This window comes from Ruditapes philippinarum, unplaced genomic scaffold (assembly GCF_026571515.1).
Source record: "Ruditapes philippinarum isolate M1 unplaced genomic scaffold, ASM2657151v2 ctg1324_1_1_1_1, whole genome shotgun sequence".
Lineage (NCBI taxonomy): Eukaryota > Metazoa > Mollusca > Bivalvia > Venerida > Veneridae > Ruditapes > Ruditapes philippinarum.
This window is the reverse complement of record NW_026859461.1, coordinates 71,594-91,913: the sequence shown is the minus strand read 5'-3', so window position 1 is coordinate 91,913 and position 20,320 is coordinate 71,594. Positions and strand designations below refer to the sequence as shown.

Genomic DNA, 20,320 nt, shown 5'->3' with positions numbered 1-20,320 from the left:
CAAACTTTGTCGACACTTACTAGAAGATATTTCATGCTTAATATCTAAACTCTAGTTTTTTGGTTTTTTTCAAAGAAGATTTTTTAAATTTTTGCTATACACATATAGGGAAAATCAATGATCCCCGGGGCGGGGCCAATTTTGACCCCAGGGCTTTTATTTGAACAAACTTGGTAGACACCCATTAGAACATGTTTCATGCTAAATATCTTGGCTCTAGCTCTTTGAGATATTTAAAAGAAGATTTATTAAGATTTTACTTTATGCATATAGGGAAAACCAATGACCCCTTGGGGCGGGCCAATTTTGACCCCAGGGCTTTTATTTGAACAAACTTGGTACACACTTATTAGAAGATGTTTCATGCTGAATATCTAAGCTCAAGCTCTTTGGGATCTTTAAAAGAAGATTTTTTAAGTTTTTTCTTTCGGTTGCCATGGCAACCAGAGTTCTGCATGGAATTGAATTCTTTGAACAATTTTTAAAGGTGATCACCAAAGGAACATTCCTGTTAAGTTTGGATGAAATTGGCTTAGTGGTTTATGAGGAGATGTCATTTAAAGTAAAAGTTTACGGACGGACGCCGGACGGACGCCGGCCGGACGCCAGACGAAAAGCGATCACAAAAGCTCACCCTGTCACAAGTGACAGGTGAGCTAAAAATCAAATCTTTCTTCAACTTAATATTTTGACTCACAAAGAAATAAATATCATCAACATTATATAAAAAGATTTTGTCTTACTAAAGTTTTTGTACTATAATGATAGTAAAGGAGGAAAACTTTGCAGTCTGAAATCCGTTTTAAACTGGAAATTTATGCTGGCCCAGAACACTTCCGGTTTAGCGAGTTTTTACTGGACCATTTAAGTCACATGCTGGCATACAGAGCATGAAAAAAAATCCTTGTTGTTTTATTTAATTTTATCAAATTTAAAGTCAAATACTTTTGAGCTACATGTTAGGTTGAAAATTGCAAATTTTTACAAACTCTAAGAATACTAAATAAATCCACATATAAATACCCAGGTGCACTATTACAAATGCTGATCAACATTCCTGAAAAGTTTCATGACTATAGGTCAAATACTTTTTGAGTTAATTGTGACACAGTCAAGGGCAATGACTCTAAAAATACTCAATAAATCCACATGAAAATACCCAGGCACACAATTCAACATGCTGATCAACATTAATGTAAAGTTTCATGACCCTAGGTCTAATACTTTTTGAGCTATGTGCAACACAATTAGAAAATTGCAAATTTTTACTAAGTCAAGGACAATTACTCTAAAAATACTTAATAAATCCACATGAAAATACCCAGGTGCACAACTTCACATGCTTAGCAACATTCCTGCAAGGTTTCATGACTCTAGGTCAAATACTTTTGAGCTATGTGCGACACAAGAGACGGACAACTAGACAGACAAGGGTATCTAAATGCCCTCCCCCCCCCCCCGACCCTAAAGTGGGGGCACAATAATAATTTCTACAAAAAAATCTAAGTTCAAGGGGGACATAATTCTCGAAATAGTCAAGCCTTCTCCCAAACAATTTGAGTGATAACTAGAAAGGTTTTTATCAGAAAAACATATGTCTCCTAGAACTGCCACTAACATGGCTTGAATACCCCCCGCATACCACTTTGTAAGAATCAACAGTGGCCATTTAGAGCTCAAGGACAACCTCCCTGCCAAATCTGAGGTTACTAAGCCATTGCATTGCTAAGTTATGTATTCTACATTCTTCAAATGTGAATATGTCAAAATCAATACACTGCTGACAGGCATTCTTAAGCAATTGAGGGGAAAAAACTTTTTAAGTGAAGGTCCCTGTGACCTTGACCTTTGACCTCAAAATCAATAGGGGTCACCTTATGGTCATGATCAACCTCCATGCCAAATATGAAGACTGTGGGTCAAAGGAATCTTAAGTTATTGGGCGGACAAGCTTTTTATAGCCAAGGCCCCTGTGACCTTTGACCCAGTGACCTCAAAATAAATAGGGGTCATTTACTTGTCATGACCAACCTCCATGCCAAATATGAAGACTGTGGGTCAAAGGAATCCTTAGTTATTGTTTGTTTATTTGTTTGTTTCATTTTACGCCATTTTCCAACAGTATTTCAGTTATATAGGCGAGTAGTTTCCTAACCATCGTTCCTGGAGAGTTACACCAGTACTAGACTACCTTCCTCCGCTCTAAACTACTTTAGTTATTGAGCGGACAAGCTTTTTATAGTCCAGGCCCCTGTGACCTTGACCTTTGACCCAGTGACCTCAAAATCAATAGGGGTCATCTATTTCTCATGACTAATCTCCATGCCAAATATGAAGACTGTGGGTCAAAAGAATCTTAAGTTATTGAGCGGACAAGCTTTTTTATAGTCATGGCCCCTGTGACCTTGACCTTTGACCCAGTGACCTCAAAATCAATAGGGTTCACCTTATGGACATGATCAACCTCCATGCCAAATATGAAGACTACGGGTCAAAGGAATCTTAAGTTATTGAGCGGACAAGCTTTTTATAGTCAAGACCCCTGTGACCTTTGACCCAGTGACCTCAAAATCAATAGGAGTCACCTTATGGTCATGACTAACCTCCATGCCAAATATGAAGACTGTGTGTCAAAGGAATCTTAAGTTATTGGGCGGACAAGATTTTTATAGTCAAGGCCCCTGTGACCTTGACCTTTGACCAAGTGACCTCAAAATCAATAGGGGTCACCTTATGGTCATGACTAACCTCCATGCCAAATATGAAGACTATGGGTCAAAGGAATCTTAAGTTATTGGGCGGACAAGCTTTTTATAGTCAAGGCCCCTGTGACCTTGACCTTTGACCCAGTGACCTCAAAATCAATAGGGGTCATCTACTTGTCATGACTAACCTCCATGCCAAATATAAAGACTGTGGGTCAAAGGAATCTTAAGTTATTGGGCGGACAAGGAACAAGAGCTGTCACAGGAGACAGCCAAGCTCGTCTAATAAAATACTGGACGCAGTAAGGACAAAACTATGAAAGAAAAATCAATTATGTATAATTATGTATTAAGTTATAATAAAAAAATAACATTTGTTAAAATAAATTCCAAGATCAAGGGAAATAATTCTAGAAATAGTCCTGCTAGAGTTATGAACCTTGTCACACAGCATGTATGTTATGATAAGAAGTATATATTTGAAGTTTGAAGTAGATACCTTAAAAAGTAACAAAGTTATAATATTTCTTAAAGAAAATCCTAAGTTCAAAGGGAGATAAATCTGTAAAGATTACTTCAAGAGTAATGAACATTGTCACATAAAATATAATTGATTACAAGGAATAAGTATTTGAAGTTTGAGGTAGATACCTTTAAAACAAAAAAAGTTATGTAAAAAATAACAAGTTGATGGGGAGATAATTCTTGCAATATTGGTGCTAGAGTTATGAACCTTGTCACATAAGATGTGGAAGATGATAAGGTACATTTATTAGAAGTATGAAGTTGATCCCTTAAGAAATAAAGAAGTAACAGTAAAAAATAAAGTTCAAGGGGAGATAAATCTGAAAATATTGGTGCTAAAGTTATGAACCTTGTCACATAAGATGGGGATGATGATAAGGTACATATATTTAAAGTATGATGTTGATCCCTTAAGAAATAAAAAAGTAACACTAAAAAATAGTATTTTTCAAGGAAAATTCTAAGTTCAAGGGGAGATAAATCTGAAAATATTGGTGCTAGAGTTATGAACCTTGTGACATAAGATGTGGTTGATGATAAGGAACATATATATGAAGTTTGAAGTTGATACCTTAAGAAATGACAAAGTTATAGTGAAAAATATTTTACTGTACCAAAACTTTAATCTGAAATCTGGACGCGGACACCGGGGCGAGTAGGACAGCTCTCCATATACTTTGTATAGTCGAGCTAAAAACGACGGACGGCCAGACATCCAGACGGCGGGACAGACGAACGGACAAGCTGATTCCAGTATACCCCCCGGGGTATAACTATGTATGTGAGGTTTCATTGAAATCTCACCAGTAGCTGGACCTGTGAAAGCCAGACAAGATTTTTCTTTTTTTAGCTCTGGCGGCCATTTATTGCAGCGAAGCAGAACGTGCCGTTGATGTGCACAACTAGGGATAGTACTGATCACTCCTGTAAAGTTTGGTTGAAATCCCACCAGTAGTTTGACCTGTGAAGGCTGGACAAGAATTATCTATTTTTAGCTCTGGCCGCAATTTTGTGCAGCGAAGCAGAACATACAGGTGATGTGCACAACTAGGAATGGTACTGATTACTTCTGTAAAGTTTGGTTGAAATCCCACCAGTAGTTTGAAATGTGAAGGGCGGACAAGATTATTCTTCTTTTTTAGCTCTGGTGGCCATTTTGTTCATCGAAGCGGAACATGCCGATGATGTGCACAACTAGGGATGGTACTGATCACTCCTGTAAAGTTTGGTTGAAATCCCACCAGTAGTTTGACCTCTGAAGTATGACAAACTTAATGGGGACGGGAAGACAACCTAATGGACGGACAAACTTACAAAATGGTACGTCTGTGACGTTTCCTTTGATTTTTTTAGTCACACAAGGCTTAAAACAAGATAGCATTTGTGAAAAATGCTATGCCACCACATTTATACAATACTAAATAGTACTGTAGGAACAGATTTTTTTGTTTCTATACAATTGAAGATTGTCATAATGCATAGATCCCTGACCTATCTAATTCTTATTATCAGATTAGTGGTTTCAATCTATTGTTATTCAAATAAAAGATCAGAGTAAGGAATATATCAATGCAGTTAAGTCTAGTGAATTTGGTGGTGAATGTCATATTTCACACAGCCTAAATTTCATGACTACAATATCAAAGTTCAATTTCACAACTAAAACTGTGCACATGGTCAAAATTTCATTGCTGTACAAGGAAGGAAGGACAAGGAAGTAGGTCACTGTCCCCTTGGGCAAGGCAAAATGTTGACCCAAGGATTTAATTCAAAACAATCTTGATACAGGTCCACCAAAAACATTTCATGTCAAATATCTAAGCTGTAGCTTTCTCCAATTCAGAAAACATTTGTTTTAGTTTCTGTTTTTACTATTGTGTACATAATGAATTTCAATGCCCCCAGGCAAGGCCAAGGGAATAATTTGAACAACGTTGGTAGAGGACCTATAGATGATATTATATTACAAACATCAAAGCACTATGCCTTGTACCTTCAGACAAGAAGATTTTTAATTTTTTTACTACATGTATATAGTGAATATCAATGACCCTGGGCAGGGCCAATTTTGACCCCAAGGCTATAATTTGAACAATCTTGGTAGAGGTTCACTTCGCAAAGTCTCAGGCCATATATTTAACCTCTAGCCTTTGTCAATTCAGAGAAGAAGATTTATCAAGTTTTTACTTTATACATATAAGGAAAACTACCGCCTCTGGGGCAGGGCAATTTTAACACTAGGGGCATAATTAAAACAACTTTAGTAGAGGACCCATAGATGATATTATATACCAAATATCAAAGCTCTAAGTCTTGTACCTTCAGACAAGAAGATTTTTTAATTTTTTACTATATGTACATAGTGAAAATCAATGACCCCTAGGGTTGGGGCCAATTTTGACCCCAGGACTATAATTTGTACAATCTTGCAAAAGGTTCACTACACAATGTTTCATGCAAAATATCTAACCTCTAGCCTTTGTAAATTTAGAGAAGACAATTTTTAAAGTTTTTACAATATACATATATGGAAAACCTATGACCCCCGGGGCGGGGCTTATTTGACACTAGAGGCAAAATTTGAACAACTTTGGTAGAGTACCTATAGATGATATCACATAACAAACATTAAAGCTCTAAGTCTTGTACCTTCAGACAAGAGGATTTTTTATTTCTTACTGTATATACATAGTGCAAATCAATGACCCTCGGGGCCCCAGGGTATAATTTGAACAATCTTGCTAGAGGTTCACTACATAATGTTTCTTGCAAAATATCTAACCTCTAGCATTTGTAAATTAAGAGAAGATGATTTTTTTTTAAGTTTTTACTATATACAGATAAAGAAAATCTATGACCCCCGGGGCAGGGCTGATTTTGACACGAGAGGCAAAATTTGAACAACTTTGGTAGAGTTACATAGATGGTCTATAGTAATTCTACCAAAGTTATTCAAATTTTGCCTCTCGTGTCAAAATCAGCCCTGCCCCGGGGGTCATAGATTTTCCTTATCTGTATATAGTAAAAAGTTAAAAAACTTTATCACATACCAAATATCAAACCTCTAAGCCTTGTACCTTCAGACAAGAAGGTATTTTAAGTTTTTACCATATGTACATAATAGTGAAAATCAATCAACCCGGGGCAGGGCCAATTTTAACCGTATGGCTATAATTTGAACAATCTTGGTAAAGGTCTACCAGACAATGCCTTATGCAAAATATCTAAGCTCTAGGCCTTTTGGGTCTTTACAAGAAGATTTTTTAAATATATTCTTATAATTCCTTTTGGTTGCCATGGCAACTAGATTTCTGCATGGAATGAAATTCTTTGAAAAACTTTGGAAGCCCTTTACCCAAGGATCAATCATGCCAAGTTTGGTTGAAATTAGACTAGTGGTTTTTCACAAGATAGTTCACTATATAATCTATAGAACACACAAACATACATACAAACACACACAGGTGAATCGCTATATGCCACCGCATCACAATTGCTGTAGTGGCATAAAAAGACACACAAGTAAAAACTGCATGAGTAGGATCAAAGAGAATTAATTGTTACCTATTGTTCTCCAAGTCACAAAAGTACCTCTGGGTTTGTACTGACAGATGGACGGAGGGTAAACCTAAAGTCCCTTCAGTTGAACTGGTAGGGGACTAATTACCAAGTTACCCTCAATCAAAACAAAAATCAGTGAAAATTAAAAACTTAACCTTCAAGGTCAAGGTCATAAAAGTACCAACGTCAATTTGAGGGTCTTATCCTAAAGAATGTTGTGTTATAATATGAAGTCAATCCATTCATTATTAACAAATTTGTAGCCAGTAACAGAAAAAATATATGAAAATTTCAATAATTTGACCTTCCAAGGTCAAGTCATTTATAAATGAAAGTCAAGGTTTGTGTTATTTACTTGACGGTCTATCCTTATAGATTATTATGTTCAAATATGAAGACAATCCATTCAAAAATAGCAAAATTATAGCCTCTAATAGCAAAAGTCTGCAAAACAACAAGCAAAATTTAGACATTTGACCTTGAAGATCAAGGTAATTTATGAATGAAGGTCAAAGTTATTCAGATCTACTTAAAGGTCCCAAGGGTTTTTGTGGCTAAGCATGAAGACAATATACCAAGAACTTAAAACGTTATGATCAATGTTACAGTTTGAGGATGGTAACGGCAATGCCGGTATGACTGTAACAATACCTCTATTTCTTTTTTTTTTCAAAGAAATGTTGAGCTAAAAAATTCATATATCAAAATTTGTTAACTGCCATTACATCAAACCTTAAAACCATAATAATGTATGTACCTGCTCTTTCTATGGCAGCCTGAATGGCGATGGAGCCAAGCCTTGTAGCAGGAAGAGGAGCAAGACTACCGAGAAAGGATCCAACTGGGGTACGTACTGCACTGGCTATAACTACATCCTAGGGGTCAATATATAACATAAATATGAAGAAAAGTGACATACAATTGTTATTTTTTAAAGTACAGTCGAGACTGTCATATGTGACTTTCAAAGGGATCTTCAGAAAAAGGTCACATATGACAGGGAGTCTCTTAATACAGTCTCATAGAAAAATAAAATTTAAATACCATCTATCTCTCTTTATACCATTGTGACTTAACATATACAGGTATACAGTAAAACTGTGTGAAGGAATAATATCTAACCAATTGCAAATACACATAGGTACTTAAAATATTTGATGTAAATAATAAGAATCCCTGTAAAGCAAATATAATCGTATGTATATCATATAAAATTTTATTTTATTTTTTGTATTAGATTTATATTGAATCATTATGGTACAAAATAAACTTGAATTTGATGCATTCAAATCCTTAAAATAAATATCATACTATTAAAAACATATCCATATCCAAAGGTTTTTCAAGTCTGGTATCAACATTTTTCATAATATTTCATGCAGCCATTGAAAGGTAAATAAAAAAAACAAGATTGCATTTGAGAACAAGAGCTCCGCTAGGCAGAGCATTATATGCCCGAAAGTGATTTTTTTATTTTTAGTAAAGATGAAGCATTTGTAAGACATGGGAATTAAATAAAGTATTACCTCCTTCAAATAACAATCCTCCTTTGAAGTTTCAATATTGTGGTCCAAATGGAACTTAAGTTATGCCCCAGAAACTGTTTTCAATTCTAAGGTAATAGTGACCTTGACCTTTGACCTTGTGACCCCAAAATCATTAGGGGTCTTCTACCCAATATGGACAATCATACTATGAAGTTTAAACACAGTAGGCCAAATGATACTTAAGTTATGTTCCGAAAACTGTTTTCAGTTTTAAGTAATAGTGACCTTGACCTTGTGACCCCAAAATCAATAGGGGTCTTCTACCCAATATGGACAATCATCCTTTGAAGTATGAACACTGTGGGCTAAATGGAACTTAAGTTATGCTCTAGAAACTGTTTTCAATTCTAAGGTAAAAGTGACCTTGACCTTTTACCTTGTGACCCCAAAATCAATAGGCGTCTTCTACCCAATGTGGACAATCATCCTACGAAGTTTGAACACTGTAGGCCAAATGGAACTTTCAGTTTTAAGGTCACAGTGACCTTGACCTTTGACCATATGACCCCAAAATCAATAGGGGTCTTCTACCCAATATGAGCAATCATCCTATGAAGTTTGAATATTGTGGGCCAAATGGAACTTAAGTTATGCTCCGGAAACCAAATTGCTAACGGACAGAAGGACGAACGGACGGACGGACGGATGGACGTTCCAACATTTTTGGTTTAGGAGCTATTTTCTTTGTTTCCTTATGGGCTACTAGCCCATAAACCCTTTGATCATGGAATGAATACTGTTCTCTTTTGTTCTCTTTACTGTTATATAGTCCCTAAACACAAAATGTTTGCTTGGACGGACAGACGGACGAACAAGGGTAAATCTAAATGCCAGCCACTAAAGTGGGGGACACAAAAAAGCTGCATTCTGTGAATGAGTTTGCAAGTATTATTTCTAAAGGCTAATATGACCTAGATCTACTCCAGTTCTTTGTGAAATCTGGAAATTTGCTTGGGTTATAGCTGACAAAATTTGATTAGAACAAACAAAAGAAATTGTCTGATAACAGCATTATGTAAAGTTATAATTAGGAAATAGATATCAATTCTGAGTGCATTGTTGTAGAATAATGCATGGTTTGAGTTCAAATGCGTAGTAATAAAATCATGAAGGCCGATAGGCCTGAGCGATTAATTACAAAGCATTTGAACGAAAAACGTGCATTAATTACAAAGTATTTGAACATAAAACGTGCATTATTATACAATAATGCACGAAGAATTCATATCTATTTCCATTCTAACATGTCAAGAAAAAAATTAATTATTATAATAAAGTTGGACTTTATGTTTGGTGGTTATATTTGTTTTCACCTCAGAGTTTCCAATAGAAACGTTCTTTAAAGGCTGTTCCAGTGGGTTGAAAAAAATGTTGTTAAATCTACCGTGTGTAGAAATATTTTGAGAATAACGAATTTTGAAAATGTTGATAGAACTTTGTTTGTTTATTTTATTTCAGTATAAAATTTACCATGCAAAATACAAATTATTAAAAGTGAAATAAATGTAAAACTTAACTTGTTTGCGACACTAAAATAGCGTTTTTGATTTGATTGTTATGCACGTGCTGTTTGGCGCTACATTGTGATGTCATGTTAAAAACACTTTAAACGTCTGTACAGCGTAAACGACTGAATTAAAGATATTGGTGCTCGGATTCATTTTCTTAGTTAGACCATTTTCTTTCATTCTAGATAGTTTTCACAGCAAAGTTCAACAAAAATTGCTTTTATTTATCAGATTTTTCAAACAAAATGGCGCCCTCAAAGTGAAAATACACAGGGAGATAAAAAGAATGGCGAGGACATTCTTTAGCAATTGAGAAGAAAAGCTTTTTCTTGTCAAGGTCCCTGTGACCCTGACCTTTGACCCAGTGACCTCAAAATCAATAGGGGTCACCTTATAGTCATGATCAACATCCATGCCAAATATGAAGACTGTGGGTCAAAGGAATCTAAAGTTATTGGGCAGACAAACTTTTTGAAGTCAAAGTCCCTGTGACCTTGACCTTTGACCTCAAAATCAATAGGGGTCATCTACCAATCATGACTAACCTAAATTCCAAATATGAAGACTGTGGGTCAAAGGAATCTTAAGTTATTGGGCGGACAAGTTTTTTGAAGTCAAGGCCCCTGTGACCTTGACCTTTGACCTGGTGACCTCAAAATCAATAGGGGTCATCTACAAATCATGACTAACCTCCATGCCAAATATGAATACTGTGGGTCGAAGGAATCTTAAGTTATTGGGTGGACAAGTTTTTTGAAGTTAAGGCCCCTGTGACATTGACCTTTGACCTGGTGACCTCAAAATCAATAGGGGTCATCTACTAATCATGACTAACCTCAATGCCAAATATGAAGACTGTGGGTCAAAGGAATCTTAAGTTATTGGGCGGACAAGCTTTTTGAAGTCAAGGCCCCTGTGACCTTGACCTTTGACCTGGTGACCTCAAATCAATAGGGGTCATCTACTTGTCATGACTAACCTCCATGCCAAATATGAGGACTAAGGGTCAAAGGAATCTTAAGTTATTGGGCGGACAAGCTTTTTGAAGTCAAGGCCCTGTGACCTTGACCTGGTGACCTTAAAATCATTAGTAGTCATCTACTTGTCATGACTAACCTCCATGCCAAATATGAAGACTGTAGGTCAAAGGAATCTTAAGTTATTGGGCGGACAAGCTTTTTGAAGTCAAGGCCCCTGTGACCTTGACCTTTGACCTAGTGACCTCAAAATCACTAAGGGTCATCTACTAGTCATGACTAACCTCCAGGCCAAATATGAAGACTAAGGGTCAAAGGAATCTTAAGTTATTGGGCGGACAAGAAAAAACCGATGAACAGCCGGACGGACGGCCTGACGGACAAGCTGATTCCAGTATACCCCCCTTACAACTTTGTTGTGCGGGGGTATAAAAAGGTAGTTATCAATATACACAAATGTATCAGTTTATTTGAGAATCCTTATAAAAAACTGAAAAAGTTTTATATATTATGTTTATTTAGACTCACCGGACCTATGCTCGCCCAGGCGCATGCTCGCCCAGATTTTTATTTTTATGATATAAACTTATGAATTAAAATATTATCTGAATCATGTGTTGTTGTTTCTTGATGCTGCAAGTGTCCTAGTTTCACACCTTGTTTTTGAAGAGTTTAAGGGAAGTTGTTAGCATAATAAAGCAGACGAAAACGAAAACCTAAGTAGAAATGAAAGTCCGTGATGCTAATAACAAGAGGGCCATGATGGCCCTGAGGTTGCTCACCTGTATAAAGGCACCTTGGGCGGGGCCAGTTTAAACCCCAGGGCTTTTATTTGAACAAACTTAGAAGACACCCATTAGAAGATGTTTCACAATGTTAAGTTTTTACTACACACATATAATGAAAAACGATGATCTACTCCCCCCCCCCCCATCCCCCGTCAGGGCCAATTTTAATCCAGGGCTTTTATTTGAACAAACTTGGTAAACACTCATTAGAAGATGTTTCATGTTAAATATCTTAGCTCTAGCTCTTTGGGTTCTTTAAAAGAAGATTTTTTTAAGTTTTTACTATATGCATATAGGGAAAATCAAAGACTGTGACCCTGGGGCAGGGCCAATTTTGACCCCAGGGCTTTTATTTGAACAAACTTGGTAGACACTCACTCGAAGATGTTTCATGCATAATATCTAAATTCTAGCTATCTGGGTTTTTTCAAAGAAGATTTTTAAGCTTTTGCTATACACTGTCATATAAGGAAAATCAATGACCCCAGGGGTGGGGCCAATTTTGACCCAAGGGTTTTTTTTTTTTTTTGAAGATGTTTCATGCTTGATATCTAAACTCCAGCTATTTGGGTTTTTTCAAAGAAGATTTTTTAAGTTTTTGCTATACACATATAAGGAAAATCTATGACCCCCGGGGCGGGGCCAATTTTGACCCCAGGGCTTTTATTTGAACAAACTTGGTAGACACCCATTAGAACATATTTCATGCTAAATATCTTAGCTCTACCTCTTTGAGTTCTTTAAAAGAAGATCTTTTAAGGTTTTTACTATATGCATATAGGGAAAATCAATGACCCCCTGGGGCAGGGCCAATTTTGACCCCAGGGCTATTATTTGAACAAACTTGGTAGACACTCATTAGAAGATGTTTCATGCCAAATATCTAAGCTCTAGCTCTTAGGGATTTTTAAAGGAGGTTTTTTAAGTTTTTCCTATTGGTTGCCATGGCAATTTTAGTTTTTAATGGAATTTAAATTTTTTAACAACTTTGAAAGGGTATATCTAAGGATCATTTCTGTAAAGTTTGGTTGCAATTGGCCATGTGGTTTAGGAGGAGATGTTGTTTGAAAAGTTTGACGCCATTTTTTGAAGGAAGCACAGACGCATGACAGACGCAGAGTGATGACAAAAGCTCACCCTTGATCACTTTGTGCTCAGGTGAGCTAAAAACAACGAATCGTGTGTGACTTTTTAATAAAATCTTAATAAAAATCAACTTAAAATAAAAATTAAACATTGTTCTTACTTTTTGTAAAGTTTAAGTCGTTGCGATATATTTAAAACAGTCATAAACTGGTATTGACACCAGGCTGTCATATTGTTTTTCCACATGCAATTTCCAGGGCAGCCACAATAGTCGGCTTTTTCAATTAAATCTGTTGCTTTTGGTGCATTTATGGTGTATTTTTGGTTAGACACTGATTTATTAATAACTTACTAGATAATTAACGAAGACTGCAGCTTTAAATAAAAAATTAATTACTTTTTTCGTCTTTTATCAGAAGTTACTAAAAATAACCTAGGTCTTACACCACTAATTTTTCCCCATATCCTCTTCAGAGTGATCAGTATGCCCAGTATGCCCAGGCAACAAAAAATTCATGATCCTGAGACATTTGAAAAAGGCAAGAAAGCTTTTAAAAGAGGGATATGTCAAATGGTGCCACTATAAGTGCTTGCCATCTAATGTGCAAACAGATGTAGATCTTAGTTTAGTTACCAGCACAAGGTGGTTTTGTAGATATTGTGAAGAGGAGTAATTGTTGAAACTGTAGACAACACACTGTTGTTTTTGTTCTAGTTTATGTTTCTAGTTAACTTTTTGAATTTGAAAAAAACTTATGTACATGATATTTAGTCACAGAAACTTTTTAATCACACTCTACCAACAGCAGTTGACTATCTTTTGAAAAAATGAAAAGTCTACATAGTAAGTATATCTAAATAAGATTTTCTCTGTAAAAATATAATTATAATGCAAAATATAAATACCTGCTTTATATTAACAAAAATATAATTATAATGCAAAATATAAATACCTGCTTTATATTAACAAATTAGTCTAAAAATATGATGAATGATTTTAGGTAATATCCGTTTTATATTCATAATAAACCGGTGGGTGAGCATGGGTCTCCTCCCTTCAACATTTCAGAATATTAATTTGGTGGTGTTTGACCTAGCAGACAGTACCCGGATGTAAGTGTTTATGTTTTAAATGGGTCACATTACGTACCAAATATGACCAGCTATAAAACAAATTCGAAAAAGTTTTTTTAAAGTCAAAGTGTATTAAATAGTAATCAAATAATTGCCTTTATTGGGCGAGCATAGGTCCGACGAGTCTAATCAACTGCTTATGTTGTTAATCGCTAAATCGTGAATAGTCTGCTAAACATTTGGTTATTATTCTTTTAAGTTAAAAATATTGGCTGCTATTTTATTTAAGCCAGTGATATCCCCTGGGGCAGGGCCAATTTTTGACCTGAGAGCTACTTGGTATACACCCACTAGAAGATATTTCATGCTAAATATCTAAAATCTTGCTCTTCAGAAGAAGTTTTTTTTAAGATTTCTCTTTCTGTGGCCATGGCTACCAGAGTTCTGCATGGAATGCAAGTCTTTGAACAACTTTCAAAGGTGACCACCCAAGAAACATTCCTATAAAGTTTTGATGAATTTCGCTTTGTGGTTTATGAGATGTCATTTCAAGTATAAGTTTATGGACGGAGGAATTGCAATCACAAAAGCTCACCATGTCACTGACTTATGAATGATTTCCACTGATGGAAAGGTTATTTCTCATCTAAAAAGAGAAAAAAAAACAAGCCTGAATATCTTAAAGACATGGCAACCTTAGCAACGATCTTACAAGAGTTACATGATTGCAGATGCCAGTGGTGTACACACTGATATCTCTCCATTTTCCCTGAAATTACACCCTGCATATATATTATATTTTTTAAAAATTAATGTATCATAAACATTATCTTTTAGGAAGAAATAATTAATACAAACTTACATTTAAACCAGAAAGCTTTGTCAGCTTTCTTAAAAACTGCCTTGAATGTGTCCTCTGAAAACAGAACAGAAATTCCAATCATAATTATATAAGAAAGTACTCATTTAATGTAACAAGAACTGTAGGAGGACAATAACACTCCACTATTCGAAAAGTTGTTTCATTGAGTATAATAATGCTTACCTATATGAAAACATAAAACTGTCCGAAAAGTTACAAAGGCTTGTAATTAAGATGTTTTATCGAGTAAATCACTTCTTTATTATAATGAATGCAATTAATTATAATGAATGCATAAATTGTCCCAAAAAAGGCACAAACCCTTCAGTAGTTATGGAGATACCAGCTAACACACAAAAACTTAACCACAGGGACGCCGACAAATGGGTGACTGCATTGTCAAGCTAAAAAGTATTAAATAACTCAGGTCTCGCAACACACTTTCATGTTTATTGTTTTTTTAATATCACTGTTTGAAACTTTTAACATATTTGTTTAAGTTTGCTATAAAACCTATTTGAACCAAACTTGCATTAACAGAAGCCAAATAATTTGGAATAAATGTGAAAGTACCTTGTAGCTTTTGTTTAGTTTAAAATGCTACATGTTTAATATCTTTTACTGGTAATATAACAATGCGCTCAACTGACAAATAACGACTAAGGCTCCCTCCCATGTGACAACATTTAAACGATTGCTGAAAACTGTAACGTTGAAACAGTGGTAATTCTACATACCATACTAAACCTTGTATTCAAGTGGCCAATGGTTATCTATAATCTATCATTTTTAATACAAATTAACATTATTTTATAGGGTTCAGAAGAAATTCTACACCTTATGTCCCTGTCTCGCGCTTTAAAAGATCAAAGAAAAGTCAACTTCTCCACAATAGTTTCTGAACAACATACTTCTATGGTCTATGACAAGCTCAATGGTGTGACAATTTTACAATTTTAACCAAGAATTAAGTAATAATAGATGCAGTGTTGGAGTTGGATAAAGTAAACACATTTTATATTTAACAAAGTACTACTGCACTGTCCTGTTTGCCGCAAGTAAAAACTCTGTGATGTTGAGTTTTCACAGCTATCAGCAAAATGTAAGCTACTCTTTTGTGAAAGCCTTAGAAACTGTATCTCAGAAATAAGTCAATTAGAATTGATAAAATTCATTATTACAAAATAATTAAGATACTCTGAAAACTAACCATGTCACTTTGTTCAAAGGGACTCCTCTGAGGTTTTTTTGACATGACGGGACAGGAAATAATTTTTCGAGACTGATGGCCAACTTGATGCAGGTTTAGACTATAACTTTTGTGCAAAATTTCATATCATTTGCTCTCTCCATTTTTTTAGAATAATTATTTGAATTGGGAAAAATGGCCTAAAATTGTAAAGGCCGTTGCAACACTTTTCAATTAAATTTAGCTAGTAAGAGAACATCATACGATTTTTTATGTTTTTGAGTATATTTTTAATTTATCTCTGTATATCTTTCTGTTTTAAGTGCCCCATTTGATATTTGTAAGAAATTCTAATTTTGTTTTCAGGCTTGTGAACCTCAGTGGAGTTCCTTTAATCTTTAAGAAATAACATAAATTTTTACCAATGAAAATCAAAAAGAATAAGTTGAAACATAAACCTTAACATATTATTATGATGTGGGAGTTTGAAGTAAATCCTAAAAGGAATGAAAATGTTTGAGTAAAAATACTAATTTCTAGACAAAAAACTAAGTTCAAGGGGGACATAATTCTGGAAATAGTCAAGCTAGAGTATTAAACCTTCTGACAAATGATTTGAGTGATAATAAGAAACATATATTGAAGTAGATACATCAAGCGATGTTATCACTGTCAATAAGATCAACTCTATTATCCCAATCACTTTAATTCCCAGATGAAGCCCGACCAAGCTGAATTAAATGCACATTCACGACTCCTACATGACCTCAAGTCTACCCTTCACAATGTTTTACGACTTCTTCTCGACGACAACGCAACCTTCTCAATCACCCAGACCTATACGCGAGTCATTCACGATCTCAACTAAATTAACTGGATATCTGCTCGATTGATGCCAGATTTTCACCTGACCAGATCGTAATGATCGGAATCGAGTCATAATTAATGGCCGAGTAGAAGTCGAGATAATCCTTTACAGATCGGGTAAGAGATGTATACCTGACCAAACTAGATCATTACACAATTTATTCTCGATCAACTAGATCTTCTACTCGATCTTTTCTTGACAGCTTATCTTCTTGATTGCTACTTGAATTTTTTCGACATGTAAAAAAAATTTGGGTACGAAGCCCGAGCCATGCCGACCAAGGTAGACCACTCCGACCACCCCCCGATCACACATGCAGACCGAGCTAGACCGGTACCCCATTGCTTGATTGTGCTTGATCGAGTTGATCTGATTGGCGGTGAGAACACAGCATTAGAAACAAGAAATGTTGAACGACACATATGCCCCCCTTTCTCACCCTAATGACTCACATTATTGGTTATTTTGTTTCTAGAAACTTGCCATAAATGGGTACATGGAAGTGTTCAGTTATAGAAAAAATAAAAAAAAATGAAGATTTTGTGACAAATAGTGTTCAAGATAATGAGCCAAAACCATTCTGACATTTAAGGGCCCAGTGACTGTGACCTTTGAACTAGTGACCCAAAATCAATAGGGGTCATGTAATAGTTATGACCAATCAATAACTTTGTGATAAATAGCTTTCAAGATAATGAAGGGAAACCATACTAACATTCAAGGACCCTGTGACCTTGACCTTTGACCTAGTGACCCCAAAATAAACAGGGGTCACTTACTAGTTATGACCAATCAGTATGTGAAATATGAAGACTTTGTGATGCATAGTTTTCAAGATAATAAGAGGACACCATTCTGACATTTAAGGCCGTCTTACCTTGACCTCTGAACTAGTGACCCCAAAAGCATTACGGGTCATCTACTAGTTACGACCAATCACTATGTGAAATATGAAGACTTTGCGATAATTACCTTTCAAGATAATGAACTGAAAACATAGGACACTGTGATCTTGACCTTTGACCTGGTGACCCCAAATCAACAGGGGTTATCTACTAGTTATGACCAATCAATACGTGAAATATGAAGACTTTGTGATAAAAAGTAACCAAGATAATGAACAGAAAGCATTGAAACATGTATGGTCCCTGTGACCTTGGCCCTTTGTTCTGGTGACCCAAAAATCTACTAGATATGACCAATCATCTGTGAAATATGAAGACTTTGTCATAAATAGTTACCAAGATATTAGTTAAAAACATACTACCATTTAAGTCCCTTGTGACCTTGACCTTTGACCTAGTGATAGAGGTCATCTACCACTTATGACCAATCAATATGTGAAATATGGAGACTTTGTGAAGAATACTTTTCAAGACAACCAGCGATACCATTCTGACATTTAAGGCCCCTGTTACCGTGACCTTTGACCTTGTGACCCCAAAATCAATAGGGTTCATCTACTAGTTATTACCAATCACTTTGTGAAATATGAACCCTTTGTGATGCATAGTTTTCAAGATAATCAGAATAATTAAGGCCCTTTGACCTTGACCTTTAACCTAGTGACGCCAAAATCAATAGGGGTAATCTCTTAATGACCAATCACTGTGAAATATGAAGACTTTGTGAAGCATTGTTTTTAAGATAATCAACAGAAACCATGTGGTCTACCGATGTACAGACAGACAAAATGACGGACAGACATTAGCAAAACAATATACCCCCTCTTCTTAGAAGGGGGTGCATAATAAAGAAGTTATGGGAAAAAAAGTGTTTTTTTCATGAAAATTCAAGTTCAAAGGAGGTAATTCTGATAATTTGTGTGCTAGAGTTGTAAACTTTGTCATATATGATGTGGTTGATGATAAGGTTGTAACAGTTTACCCGTATACCGATATATTGCAATATGAAAAAATAAATTTTGTACCACAGTATGATTTTTAGAAAATCGGTATTTTATAAAAATCATAATTTTCAATTAATTGCCTTCTAATTTCGTACAAGTTTCGAAAACAATCTTTAATTGGCGGCTCTTTTTCAATATAAATGCCAACGTAAGATAAAAATATCCGACAACTAGTACATTTAAAAGTCAATAAGCGGCCACATAATTTACATAAGCAGTCCAGATAAGAAAGGTCACGCACGACTAGTTTTGTTTATCAAATTGTGTGACACTTTACTTTTAATTTAGTCCTTACATTTTTATTAAGTTTCTACTAAGAAAATATACATATAATAATAATATATAATGTTACTCCATTATTACACCGAAACAAATACACGACAATACGTATTGCAGTACGCTTCGGCAAAATGGCAATATATTGTAATACGGTTTTTGCTGTATTGTTACACCATTAGTTGATGATGATACAAACATATATTTAAAGTTTGAAAGTAATCTACAAGTCCCTTTCTGGTTAGAACCTAAGCAACATTCTGAAGGACCCTTTGCCATTCAATTATGCTATTGAATGAACTTAAATCTTTTCAGTTCTTAATTTGTCTGTATCATTGTAATGTGTTAAGTTTCTCTGCCTAGTCAAGAAATTATGTTTATACAACAGATAATCAAAAGATCAAATTTTCTCAGGATGAATATGTATAACTAATGCTTCAATTTTCAAACAATTTCAAGTTCAAAATGTTAATATTCATGAAAACCCATAACTTATAAATCTAATCACATATGATGTAGGTGTTGATAATGAATGTATATTTTAAATTTGAAGTAAACCCATAAAAATAAGAAAGTTAAAGAATGACTAATAAAAATTCAAAGTTTAAGGAGGGGAAATTATCCCTCAATGCATGACAAAGTTACAGTCTGGACATGATTGTTGTGTAAATGGGGACACAGGGACGGACAGACAAACATGAGCCTTAGCCAAGTTATTCTAAAATCCTTCCATGCATGACAAAGTTACAGCCCAGACACGATTGTGTACCTATTTATTCTAATTGTGATAATGTGAAGCTTCAAAATGTTAGTGTGACCTTGACCTTTGAGGTAGGGACGTAATTCTTGGACGGGACATATCGTCTTGATGTGGTAGACATTTTTGCTAAGTTATCATAAACTCATTTGATGCATGACAAAGCTACAGTCCGGACACGAATCTGTGTAACTATATTCTCTAATTTTGATAATGTGAAATGACAGTGTGACCTTGACCTTTGAGGTAGGGACGTGGATTCTTGGACATGGCACATCGTCTTGATGCGGTAGACATTTGTGCCACGTTATTTCAAAATCCCTCAATGTATGAAAAAGTTACAGTTCGAACACGATTGAAGTGGGGACGCACAGATGGACAGACAGACAGGCTGACAGACTTGCTCAAAGTTTGGTATTTAAGTGACTACTCTTTTGTTCTCTTTTGTTCTTCAGCCACGTTAGAGAAAAAGTAGCCACATAAGAGCTTACTGAATGAATAGCATCAAAAGAAATTTACAGTTACCTATTGTTCTTAAAGCCCCCCAAGTATCAATATATTTGTAAGGACTGACAGACAGACTGATAGTCAGAGATGGAGGATAAACTTAAAATCCCCTCCGGTTTAACTGTAGGGGACTAAAAAGCTCAAAGCCATACGATAATTTGTTTTATTTCATGTTGTTAAA

General features: G+C 35.3%; 1 protein-coding gene across 1 annotated transcript in view; it reads right to left on the bottom strand.

Moving 5' to 3' along the window:
• LOC132756593 (acetyl-CoA acetyltransferase, mitochondrial-like) overlaps nt 1-20,320 on the bottom strand; it is a 119,040-nt gene that overhangs the window by 76,281 nt on the left and 22,439 nt on the right. The window contains exons 2-3 of the mRNA XM_060747696.1: nt 14,634-14,687; nt 7,549-7,666 (exon numbers count right to left, since the gene is read on the bottom strand). Coding sequence (XP_060603679.1) covers nt 7,549-7,666; nt 14,634-14,687 — 172 coding nt within the window. The remainder of the gene's footprint in view (nt 1-7,548; nt 7,667-14,633; nt 14,688-20,320) is intronic.